At 49.9% G+C, this 13,024-nt stretch overlaps 1 protein-coding gene across 3 annotated transcripts in view; it reads left to right on the top strand.

Annotated features, from left to right (window-relative positions):
- Window positions 1-9,360: 9,360 nt before the first annotated feature.
- PTPRG (protein tyrosine phosphatase receptor type G) overlaps window positions 9,361-13,024 on the top strand; it is a 709,729-nt gene continuing 706,065 nt past the window's right edge. For 2 of the 3 annotated variants that reach the window (XM_044253276.1, XM_044253274.1), the window contains exon 1: window positions 9,362-9,562. In XM_044253276.1, the coding sequence (XP_044109211.1) occupies window positions 9,478-9,562 (85 nt within the window). In that variant the 5' untranslated portion in view covers window positions 9,362-9,477. Of the gene's footprint in view, window positions 9,563-13,024 lie in introns of all 3 variants that reach the window. The other variant, XM_044253275.1, reaches the window with a different exon arrangement.

Raw genomic sequence — 13,024 nt, 5'->3', positions numbered from 1 at the left:
GTGCTCTGCTCACCTGGCCTGTGACCCAGCATTTCTATCTCTGGTGCATGGCCCCGTTTGGAGTCTCCAAACCCTGCAGATTCCTGCAGCACCCTTCATGCTGCTCCTCCTAAAGGAGGAAGGAGGGATCTCCCCATATCTGCCGCTTATTGGGTCCTTGCTCAAAGAGCAGTGGCCTCCACTGTGCCTCGGATCACAGTTTAAGGTAACCTGAGCTGAGAGCCCCCCACCTCGGTCTGTCTCTGTAGTCAGCTTCCCCGCTCCAATACCTGGGAATTCTGCCACACTCAGATACCCCAAGTCTTTTTGTGTCCCGGCAGGTCCTGAGACCATAGTGTCCCTGCAAGGGTTCTACCCCCCTCTTCCTCCACCACCCGACCCCCACTCAGCCACTGGAGAGATGTCCCTCAGCAGAGCAGACTTCTAAAAGTTCTGATTTTGTGCTCTGCTGCTCTACCTCTTCCTGGGCGCTGGCTGACCCAGGCTCCCCCGCCACCCACCCCCCACTTTCTATCTATCAGATTCACTTCACATGTCCTACCTTCAAGGAAGTGGTCACTTTTCAGTTCACAGAGTTGCTAGTATTCTTTTCTTTTCTCTCCTCTTGAGGTCATATGTGTTCAGAATAGTTTCATGACTACGTAGCTGAATTCCTGGGACCAGACAAAATTTAGATCTCATACTCCTCTGCCATCTTGCTAACCCACTTCTGTCTCTCTTTTTAAATAGCCTATTTTTTCCTAGAGATGGACAACACTTTCCCATAATTCTTCATGAATATGTCTCTATTATTTTATTATTTATTCATTAATTAGGTATTATATTTTATTTATTCTATTTTTTAATTCAAGTACAATTGATACTGATTATCTCTGTTTTAAAAGTTTATTTATTTATTTTCTAGGAATCTCTACACCCACGAACTCACCACCCCCCAGATCAAGAGTCTTTGATCTGGCTCTTTCAGTGGAGCCAGCCAGGTTCTCCTGTTATCTATGTTTTAAGAGAGTACTGAAAGCTAAATTTCTGGGGCCAAGAGATGTAAATATTTTTGAAGTTCATGATACATATTGACTAATATTTTTTTCAAGACATTTATAGCAAATTGAATTTCACTGTCGGCCTATCAGTATCCACTTCACGGCATTTTTGCCAGCATTTAGTATTATCAAGGATTATTTTGCAGGTAAAATTTCTTTCCTTCTTTCTTTTCTTTCTTCCTTTCTTTCTTTATCCCTTTCTTTCTCTTTCTTTCTTTCCCTTCTCCTTCTTTCTTTCCTTCCTTCCTTCCTTCCTTCATTTTTTGTTGTTTGCATTTTTAGGGGGTTAGGTTGCCGAAACATTGTAGATGTGGAAAAAACAGCCCCTTCAGAAAAATTTAAGATCCTCCTTCACTAACAAAATCCTAAACAGAAAACTTAAATCCATTGGTTTCATATATTTCATATTTATTTGAAGTTCCCTTTTTTCTGCAATTGTGGAAAATACTTTGTCTGTGAAAACAATTTTGGGTTTTAACACGTTCACTTTCAAAAGCATCATTTTATTTATTTATTTATTTATTTAAAGATTTTATTTTATTTATTTGACAGAGAGAGAGAGATCACAAGTAGGCAGAGAGGCAGGTGAGGGTAGGGAAGGGAGGGGAAGCAGGCTCCCTGCTGAGCAGAGAGCCCGACATGGGGCTTTTTCCCAGGACCCCAAGATCATGACCTGAGCCAAAGGCAGAGGCTTAATCCACTGAGCCACCCAGGTGCTCCCAAAAGCATCATTTTAAATAGAGTATAATATTCTACTAGATAGGTATATAATTATTTAATTGATCTCCTATATTTGAAAATTCACGTTTTTTCCTTTTTTTTTTTTTTAAGATATTATTTATTTATTTGTCAGAGAGAGAGAGAGTGAGCACAGGCAGACAGAATGGCAGGCAGAGGCAGAGGGAGAAGCAGGCTCCCCGCCGAGCAAGGAGCCCGATGTGAGACTCGATCCCAGGACACTGGGGATCATGACCTGAGCCGAAGGCAGTTGCTTAACCAACTGAGCCACCCAGGCATCCCGTTTTTTCTAATTTTTATCAGGAAATACTGTGATGAAGATTCTTGTTCATGAATTGTTATCACCTTCTCTGATTACTCTGGGCCTACAATGTTTGTGAATCATGTTACTTTGGCTTTGAGTTTAGCATTTGGGTCCGGTAATTAGCCTTTAAGACTCACTTTCTGAGCCTAGGGTCCTCCAGTGACTGAACACTGCCTTACTTTGCAGTCCTTGGTAGCCTCAGTTCAAATTATCCAACCTTTTGATGTCTTGGTTTTTACTTCTTTAAAATAGGAATTATAATAGTTCCCGCTTTAGAAGACAGTTATCATGGCTTAAATGAGATTATAGCTACTTTTTTGCTATCTGTTCTTCTCCTATTCCTTATTCTTCTAATGTGTGAAAAATCAAAAGTAAGCCTTGCCTCTACCATCAGGTTTGTTGAGTCTAAAACCCCAGTTTAGGCAGAGTATATATAGGGCCTAAGCAAGGGCAATCAAAATATATTTTGGGGAGTCAATATGAGCATTGGGAAACATCTCTCTTTGAAACCAGGTATCACCGGGAGCCAGACAAGAAAGTCAAAGGAAAGGTGAATAGAGTCATCAGAGCTCTGGAGGGAATTTGGAGCCATCATTGGAGAACCTGGATACAGATTTACCTAAAGCCTTAAACTTCCCACCAGTGAAATAAAACAATAACTTCCTTTTTTTGGTTCCAGTTGGTTTGTTTGGTGCTTCTCTTACTTGTTACCAAAACACCTTTATCAGTCATTTTTGCCAGTAGTATTTAATCCTACTTTTATTTTTATTATTTTATAAGATTTTATTTATTTGTGAGAAAGAAACAGAGAAAGAATGAAGGGGATTGGCAGAGGCTGAGGGAGAACAGACTCCCCACTGAGCAGAGAGCCTGATGTGGGGCTCAATTCCAGGACCCCGGGATCATGACCTGAGCCAAAGGCAGACACTTAACCCACTGAGCCACCCAGGCACCACTTAATCCTACTTTTAAAGATTTTATTTATTTATTTGACAGACGGAGATCACAAGCAGGCAGAGAAGCAGGCCCAGAGAGAGGAGGAAGCAGGCTCCCTGCTGAGCAGAAAGCCCAATGCGGGGCTCGATCCTAGGACCCTGGGGATCATGATCTGAGCTGAAGGCAAACACTTAACCCACTGAGTCACCCAGGCACCACTTAATCCTACTTTTAAATAGTCTGTTAAAATTGTGTCACTACTTGTTTATTCTCTTTGGTCTGCTAAATATAGGGCATTGTGTAATGACAAGTATCATTATTAGAGGTCTTTGAGATTTTTTTTTTTACATTTTTTCCCCGAATAAACATATTTTGCCGTCTTTATTTCTTTTACCCTAAAATAAACATTGCCCCCAAAGTTGAGGTCAGAATGACTAGAAGAGGTTTTCTGCTGTTATCGTTTTGCAAGGCTTCACTTGTGAGGTTGAACACATAGTCACAAGTATGGTTTGTCTACTCATGAAAACGATTGAAGGGGAAAAGGTTAATGGCCTCTGTGCAGTGTCCTAGAGCTGCTTTAACAAAGTACTATAAACTGGGGAGGTTAAAACGACAGGTAATTATTGCTGCACGGTTCTGGATGCTAGAAGTCCAAAATCAAAGTATTGCCTAAGCCATGTTCCCCCTGAAACATGTAGGGAAAGTCTTCTCTGCTTTTTCCCAGCTTCTGGTGTTTGTCATCAATCCTTGGCATTTCTTGGCTTATAAATGTGTCACTTTAGTCACATGCCCATCTAGTTCCCATATGTTTGCACATTGTGTTCTCTCTGTACTTGTCTCTGTCTGTGTCCGCATTTCTGCTTTTCATAAGGACACCGGTTTATTGGATTAGGGCCAACTCTAATGACCTCATTTTCACTTACCTCTGTAGAGACCCTGTTTCCAAGTCCCGTCATACTCTGAGGTTCTAAGAATTAGGTACTAAGGGTTAGGACTTCAACATTTCTTTTTGCAGGGCAGGGGGCAAGGGGGACACAATTCCACCTATATGCATCATCTAGTTTTAAGAGTAGATAGATTGTTTGCAAAGACCACCATTCCTCTAATCCTTGTTTTCATACCCCATTTGCAAGGAGAGTTTGCTGCTCCTACCCGTAAGAACCAGAGTCTGTTTCTCCCTCTCCCTGAACTGGGACTTTTAGACTTGCTTTGACCAATAAAATGCAATGGAAATGATGTGATGCCACTGATGAGGCTAGATATCAAGACATTTTATAGCCTCCACTTTCATTCCTACTAGCCTGAGACCATTTTGTGAATAAGTCTGAGACTGGCTGCGGGAATTGTCAGTGGATGAGTACCGAGGCGCCCCAGCCAACAGCACTAATTGCCCGGCAAGTGAGTGAGGCCATCTTGGAGCAGGCAGGACCAGGCAGACCCAGTCGAGGCTCCTGCATCTGGTGCTAGAGCCGCATGAAAGACCTCAGACATGACTAGAACAAGTATTGCCTGGCAGAGCACAGATTGTTGACCTACAAAATCAAGAGTGAACAACAACAAAAAATAAGGTGGTTGTTTCAAGTTACTACGTTTTCCAGTGATTTGTTACAGTGATTTGAAATGATTGATACAATAGAGCTGAGTCTTTTGTTTACTATTTCAATCACCTTGACTAAAAAAATCACTTACTTCTAAGAGCTCCTGCTTCTTCTTCTTCTTCTTTTTTTTTTTTTTAAGTGTGGGTATTTTACTGATCTTTTGCGATCAGTTTCGGGTTTCAAGTTTTTATTTTCATTTTAATAAAAATCCAACTCACAGAGGCACAAGGAATAAAAGGAATTTACCAGCCCAAGTAACTGAAAAGTTTGGGGCTTTGGTCAGGCTTCCAGTAGGACTTAATTCAAGGACTCAAGTGGTTAAATCAGAGGTCTCTTGACCTCCCTCTCTCCACTCTGTTTTCCTCTGGGTATCAGCTTCATTCTCAAACAGACTTTTCCCAAGTAGAGCCCTGCTTTCTTGTTGAGGCTTAAGGTCATTCAACTTGGCAAATCCAGGAGGAAGTGTGACGTTCACTGGACCAAGTGGAAACATGTGGCTGTTACTAACCCAATCAGGCCAGGAGGCTGAGATGCTCCAAATGGTCAAGGCTGGGACTTGTGTCAATGCTGAACCAGTGAGGTAGAAAGGCACAGGGTATCACTGGAGACCATCCATAGATTAGTACAAAGGAAAACTGGAAGACAAGACATGGAAGTTGAGCAGGCAGAAAGTAACATATTCACCGTCTCTTGCATCAGCTTCTTGAGCAGGGAACAGTAACAGCTTACATTTATTCAATGCTTATTAGGTGCTCCACACTGCTCCAAGTACTTCACTTTTTATTTTTTTTTTTAAAAACTCCTTTTAATTTCCTCAGTTTAGAAGTAGATGCAGTTATTACTCTCTCTTTACTGAGGCAGAAGTGGTTAAGTCACCTGTGGTCAAAAAGATGTTAATCCCATCAGACTAGACTGGCTTGAGACTGACACCTGTAACTATCAGTCTCTACTCAAAATGGGCCACCGGCACTATGGTAGGGAGAACCCTACGATGGTCCCCAAGATTCCTACCTCCTGGTGTATAATCCCCGCTTCTGAGAGTGGGTTAGACCACACTTGTGATGGGATAGTTACTCTCTTCATTAGGTTATATTTTATGCCCAAAGTGTTGGGTGGTCACTCCCCAAACTCCCATACAGCTGCTCTGATGGCAGAAGTGTGCAGCCATTTTGTGAGAGGGCTGCGTGGCTTGGGCCTGAAGACCAGCTCTAGCTGAGATCTATCTCTGGTCAACAACCAGAAAGACAATAGGAATCTCTGTCCTCCAAATACAAAGAACTGAGTTCTGTCAATAATCTGAAAGAGCTGTGAGGAGGACCCTGAGCTGCAGATGAAAATGACTTGATAGACACCTCGATTTCAGTCTAGGAAGACCCTCAGCAGAAGACATGGTTACACCACACCCGGGCTTGGGACCTACAGAGCTGTGAGATAATAATCGTGTACTGTTTGAAGCTGCCACGTTTGGGGGGTAATTTATTACCCATACCGGCCCCTCTCTCTTTGCAGCCTTATCTTTTCATCAGGGTATCTCTTCCCTCCTTTGGCACTCCCAGGATCCCTCACACCAACTCTTGGGGTGCTCACCATATTGTGCACCCCCTGCCATGTCTCCTGGCAGGGTGGTGGGTTGTAATCTTTCCGTGGGTGCATTGTCAGGTTCACTGCCTGGTCGTTCTGTGCTGCCAACACTTGATACAGTGTCTGGTATATATGAGCTGATTTGTAATTGATCATAGAATGAATGAAAATGTATCCAGTTTGGTATTCATTTAAACTTCCTTTTATTAAGAGGCCTGGTAAGGCCTGGGTTGTGGGAGGTGCCTTCAAAAGCAGTTTGCAAAACTCCACCCTAGGGCCCCAGGACAGTCACCAGCCTAGATCTAATTCAATATTAATTTTTAGCATGGGGCATCCTATTAAGGGTAGTGGTAATTTACTCTCCAAACCCATGTGAACTTTCTCGCACTCCTAAGCCACTTCTCACTCTCACATTTCAGTGTCTCCTCATTTCTTTGCCTTTGCAAAGCTGTGGAGGCAGACAGGTCTCAGAATCCCAGCTCTACTACTCACAAGCTGGGGATCCATTATTTTACTCCTCAGAGCCTGTTTCTTTGTCGATAAAAGAGGAAAAATAATCCCGACCGCTAGCAGAACTCTTGTAAGGATTCTGTGAGAGAATGTATCCTCCACTACGGAAGGTAAGCTTCACAAAGGTCACAGGCCTTGCCTTTTTTCTTCATGGTTGTGTTCCTACTATGCCCTGCACAGTTCAGCGCTCAATGAATTTGCTGAATGAACACTTTGTGGAAAGAATTCAGCACAGTGCCGGGTCAGTAGCAGGCGTTCCACAAATGGCAGTTTTTATTATGTACATTTTGCAAAGGAGGAAACTCACCTGGGGAGGTGTGCCCAGATGTGTTCTGTTCTGATTCAAATTACACGGATTTTATCATTCACTCTTCAGTACGGTAGCCAGAGCCGCAGGTGTCATTTTAACCTCTCTCAGAGCGCCCACTGACAAAGGGATATCCCTTAAATACAACACTCCCAAGAAAACTGACCCTCAAGCATTTATGGGGGAGTCAGGATTCCAACAAAACCAGGAAGGACCAAATTCCAAAGCAAACAAACTCATTACCCACACTGAGGGTGGGTGTTCACCCCTGTTCAGCTAAAGATAGAGCGCGGGCCCTCCCCAGGAACTTCCTGGCTTTTATTAGTTTGTAATCCCAAACTTAACTTTTCAAAGGCTTTTCTTTTGGAAGTGTGGGTGTGAAACTGCTTCCCTAATCACATCTTGCAGGAGGATCTCGGAACATCTGTACGTTATTTGAAAACCTAGCATCCGGTTGGGATGTTTGGGTGGGTGGGGGACCCTGCGTGGTGGGATGAAACAGCAGGGGCACGTTAAAAACATTTGTCAAAATGGCTTTTCAACAGAGGCAGAAGAATTAGGCAAAAATTACAAATGGCAAATTACCTTGGCTCAATTACACGTTTAATCAAAAGCCCGCCTCCCCGACTTTTAGCACCCGGGAAGAAGAGAAAATAGGGCGCTTAGAAGTCTAAGCGATAAAGATCTTCTCACCGAGAGCCAAGGGACAAAACTCATTACAGATAAGCCCAGTCCTCCCATTTCCCCCGGACGCCTCTCCCGGATTGCTAAAGAGGCAGCCGCTCCCCGGGTAACTGCCAGGAAATCGGTCCTGCCCCGCGGCGCTGCTTTCACCCAGCCAAGGGTGAGAGGCACACTTCCTGCGCTCTCCCCACCACCCAGCCGGAGCGCGGGAACCTTCCCTCCTCCCGCGGAGCTGCGAGTTGGGAAAACTCCGCCACCGATCCATCTTAGCGAGGGGGAAAAAGGGTGTGGGGATCAGAAGGGCTGGATTTTGCAAGCCTAGGATCGATATCCCTCCCCATCCGCCCCGTCCCCAGCCGCCGACTCGGCCAATGGAAGCCTCAAAGAAAAATAAATAAATAAATAAAATCCCAACGCAGCCCGAGTGCACAGGCCTCTCGGCTTTGTTTCCAGGCGGGGGAATGTGCCGGATTGGGGGCGCGAGCGGGGACTGAGCAGGGCGCGCCCCGCTGCGGTTCTGCTGGAGCGCTGGAGACGAACAGGAAACCCCCTCATCCAAAAAAGGAAAGGAGCCGGCCGTTCCCCTCCTCTCATTAGACCCGAAGCAAGCCCCCCTCCCCACAGGCCCGGGATCTGCGAGCAACGCGGACGGAGGGGAGACCTCTTGTCAAGCCCGCGCAAAGCTCGGTGTCTTTAAGAGCTCGAAGAACTGGAATCTGGCAAACACTCGCCAGCTCAAGAAGGCAACCACCCTCCTTCCTCTCCCCGAGACCCGGCCGGAGCCGTCCCCAGCCCCCAAACTGCCTCAGTCGAGCCCGCAGTGTCGCGGGCCGCGCGCGGGGAGAACCTGGCTTTGAGACCCCTCCGAGGCGACAGCCGAGCACGGCTGCTTTAAGAGCGCGGTGGGCGCGCTCTCGTGGCCCGCAGCCCCGGCTGCGCGCCCCCGTGCTCGCCGCGCGCCCCTGCTCGCGCTCCGCCTCGCGCGCCGCCGCGCCCTCCGCCGCGCGCCCCCTGCTCGCTCGCTCGCCGGCTTTAAAGTCTCTGCCAGGATCCATGCTCACATGTTACTTCCTGTATGGAGGCATGGCCAGTTTCCAGCCCCGCGCTCCTCGTTCCTCCCCAGCCTGCGCTGGAGCCACAACTTTCAGGAGCATGGACTGAAGGCGCCCTCGCCCCAGCGCCACTGTGAGATCCTTTGTGTTTTCCTGCGTTTCCTCCGGCCGTTTCTATTTTGGGGGGCTTTTCGCTCCCCCCGCCTTTCCCCTCCCCTTCCCCGCTCGCAAACATGCCTCCTTCCTTCCCCGGGCCCTGGAAGGAGCTGCCTGCCTGAAGCCCGGAGACGCCGCGCCGCGCTCAGCCCCGCCGCCGCCCGCCGGCTCTCGGGCTGCGCTGCGCCGCCGACTCAAGTTGGGGATCTTCGGCTGCTCGCCGCTGCCGCCTGCGGTCCCTGCCTGCCCCGGGCCCCGGGCATCGTCGCCGCCCGCCGATTACTCGCCCTGCTCGCTCGGCTTGCTCTTTTTTTGAACGGAAAGCAGCCCATCTCCACCGAGGATCGTCCCCAGCGTGGCTCCGCGTTCCCGGTCACTTTTTTGAGATTTTTCCGGGGGGCGCTCGGCGGCTTCCCGGATTCCAGGGGGACTCGGGCCGCCGAGCGCGGGGGGCCCGTAGAGCGGGCGAACAGGGGAAGAGCCAGGGCTTAGCGGAGGCTCACACGGAGACAAGAACTTATTCAACAAGTTTACCCCCCTGCCTTCCTCTTTTCGATGTGCGTTTTCGGACATGCGGAGGTTACTGGAACCGTGTTGGTGGATTTTGTTCCTGAAAATCACCAGTTCCGTGCTCCATTATGTCGTGTGCTTCCCCGGTGAGTGCCGGCCGCTGAGGGGACCCGGCCCTGGCCGGCGCGCGCGGGGGATGCGGAGTTGTCGCCGCGGCACGGAGCTCGGGCGCCCGTCCCGGGGACCCCAGAGAGGGTGAAGGGGGGCCGGGCACACGGGGAGGAGAGAGGGATCCGCTCCGCTGGTTCTGGCGGCGTTTAGGGAGGCTGATGGTTGGTGATGGTGGAAGCAGGAGCTGGCGGGGAAAGGGGGACGGGGGCCGTAAGGGGTCTGCTCTCGCTCAGGTTTGGGGGGGTCTGGGGGAGCCCGAGTAATAAGAAAAGCTCGCTTTGCAGATCCGTCACCGTTCGAGAGAGCTAGACCTCTGGGGCCGTTGAGGGGACTGGGGCCAGGGGAGAATGCCTCTGTGGGTTTGGGGGCCCAGGGTGCGCCCCACACCCCCGAGAAGATTGAAGGAGCTCCGAAGGAGAGGGACTTGCTTTGCTGCTTCCCGACCCTTTGGAGGGTGTTAGGAGGATGGAAGCTGGAGGCTAACCGTGGAGGGTTGAGAGCAGCCTGCGTTCTTGTGTCCGGGGCGAGGGGCGACCCCAGCTCGGGGCTGGGACGTGGGCTGCCCTTCAGTGCTGGAGCGAGCCAGCCTTCACCCGCGCCGGGGCCCGGGAGCGGTGGGAGGGCTGGGAAAAGGCGGTTTAGGGAGATCGTGGCTTCCCCAGCCCCGGCCGGCGGCCCCTTTACCCTGCAACTCTGCTCCGCGGGGTTGCTCCTGTAGGGGCGCGGGGGGGGGGGGTGGTCGGCTGTTGGGTTGATGTTCGCGCCAGGGCGAATTTTTTCCTGTCTCGCGCGCCCTGCCTACCTTCATCTTTGCCTCTTTGCCGGCTGTTCGCGGCTGGCCGACCTAGACCCGCTCCTTTCTGGCCGGGTTAAGACGGGAACTGTATTGACCATTGGTGACGATAATAAATCACCGCACGTAGCGGTGTGCGGCTCTGCGACCCTCCACTTCCAGCCCTCCACTGGCCGACCCTCTTTCCTCTACCCTCCCTCAGGGCAGAGGCCAGCCGCCTCCCTCGCCTCTCATGCAGGCGTCCCCCCGCCCCCCGCCGCTACAGCTGCACCCCGGTGCTCCTTTGAGTCTGTCCGGCCCCATCCTCGGGGTGTGGAGGCCACGTCCTCTGCCTTAGCCGGGGAACGGGTGGGAAGAAGGGGGGCGATTCGCTTTTTAATTTTTTAAAATCTCGTTGTCCTAAGAATAGAGACACCCCCTCTCCCCCGTTTTCTCTGCCCTTTCATCCATTAGCTCTTGGTTACCTAGAGGTGGGTGTTATCTGAAGGAAGGGAAAAAGGAACGTGCCCCGATGTTTCTGGTCTCTCTGGTCACAGCCGCTTGTCCCCGAGCGGCCTGAGCGCAAGGTTTTGGTGCAGCGGGTCCTCCAGCTACATCGTGCGCCCTGCAACAGGGCGCGGGCACTCTCGCTGCCCTGGGGGACCTGCTTGGGGAGTGGCAGCGAGTGTCCCTTTTGCAGGCACAGGGGTGGCCTCGAAGAGCAGAGAGGCAAAGCACGGTCTTTTCTACGGCACCCCCTTTCCTCTCTGCGCATCCTCCTGCCCCCGGAACCGCAGGGAGCTCCTGCCACTGCCCAGAAACCCAGCTCGGATGGCTAGCGAGGACGTGTGCCCACCCTAACCCCGAGGCCTGCGGTTTGCCTACTAGGGTCCTGCCTCCACGGGGCTGGGCGCGGTGTGGACATTTCCCCTTCAGAAATGCCCTCTCTCCCTTAAAAGACTGTTGCTCAGTATTTGTGTTCTCCATCTGCTCCTTCTGGACTTTCTTTGCCGTGAGCTTGCCGGCTGAGTGGGCTCAGGTGCACAGTGGGGTCAAGCTTTGTAAGGGTCATGCTTTTTAATGGGGGCAGTGGGAGTCAGCAGGAGAGCAGCCTTGCGAAATAGGAGGAATTTCTAATTTCACGTCTGGCGTTCTCCTTAGCTCGGGTATGCAGCCAGTGGGTTGGCCGTGGTTTTCTTTTTCCTGATGTCTCAGGAAGCTTGAAATCCAAAATGGGACCTCCAGTGATGCCGCCTTCGTGGGTCTTGGACAGTTTTCATCTTCCACATTTTCTTTTCGTGCCCACGCTGCGAGGTAAATAGCACATTCCCTCGCCTTGGAGCCTGAGGGTGTCGGAAAGGGAAGGGGCAATGGTGTGAGGCGCGGGGAAGAGGGGCTGTGGTTTGGAAAAGTGCCTCTGGAGAGGGTGCAGCGAGCAGCCTTTGGAACCAGGCAAAGTTAAAATGTCAGAGCCGTGGGAGAGGGCGGCTTTCCGTTTTTCGAGGGTGCCGCGACGCCGCTGGACCTCAGGGGGCGCTCCAGAGCCACCGGTGGGGCTCTTACCACCTCCACTGGTCCGGCTCTGCCTTCTGGGTGGCGTGGGGCCGCGGTGGGAGCGGGGGTGGGGCGCACGCGGCCAGGTTCCGAGGCTGCGGGGCTGCGGGTGCGCCCTGGAGCGAGGAGGCGGCCTCCGCTGGGCGCTGCTGCTCCTGGCCCGTTCGGAACCCGGTGGGGGCCCGCGTTCGCTTTGGGACCCCCCCCCCCCAATTCTTGCTCTCCGTAACCTTGGGAGCTTTTATCTGGTTGCCACAACGGACAAAGATGCCTGTGGTGTTGGATTAGGGTCCTCCTTGTGAGGCCTTATCCCAAATCCCTTGTTATTTTGTTTGTTTCCTCTCAGAATGACTAACTTTCCAGTTAGATTTGTTCTCCGCTCGTGTTCAGGATACAGGGTAGCTGTAATTTGGAAGGGTTTTGGAAACAGCCCTGCCATGGATCTTTCCCCAGCTGGTCAGAAACAGTGGCTGTTAGTCTCCCAACAACAGTACAGTATATGGCAGGTGTGGGACCAGCATCTCCGTTAGTGTTTAAAGTGGTATTTCCACTTTTCAGAGCAGAAGTGCTATCAAATATATTTTAGTGCATAGTACATTCTTTTTCTACATCTTTTAAAAAAATACTGCTATAGAAAGATTTATGAAAATAGGAAAATATAATGGATCCCTACCCAGTTACCCCAATTATGAACTCAGTCTTTTCTGTACCCACCACCCTCCCTAACACCTCATTATTTTAAAGCAAATCTTACGCATACTTCATTTAAGCATTTGGCATATATATGTATCTAATTATTGAGAGTCTAAGTGCCTTCACCAGGATACAAAATATGCTACTTGAGAGGGTTAACATTTTATGATTTTACATTTGTAAGCTATCCAGCAGAAACAGAAAAAAAAATTTTTTTATTGATTTCTTCTCTCTTTCCGCCCTCAGAGTGAAACCGTTCTCTTTGATTCTGATATGTTTGTACCATAATTACATTACATCTAGGAGGCTGACGTTGGAAACACTTCAGATGGATAAGCTCTGCTCTGTACTTTGGATGTGTCAGAATCGGAGGATCCGTGATTGATGTCTGGTGAATCTCTCTCTCCACTGTTTCTTG

Source organism: Neovison vison, chromosome 6 (genome assembly GCF_020171115.1).
Source record: "Neovison vison isolate M4711 chromosome 6, ASM_NN_V1, whole genome shotgun sequence".
NCBI classification, from domain to species: Eukaryota; Metazoa; Chordata; class Mammalia; order Carnivora; family Mustelidae; genus Neogale; species Neogale vison.
This window is presented reverse-complemented; position numbering and strand designations above follow the sequence as displayed.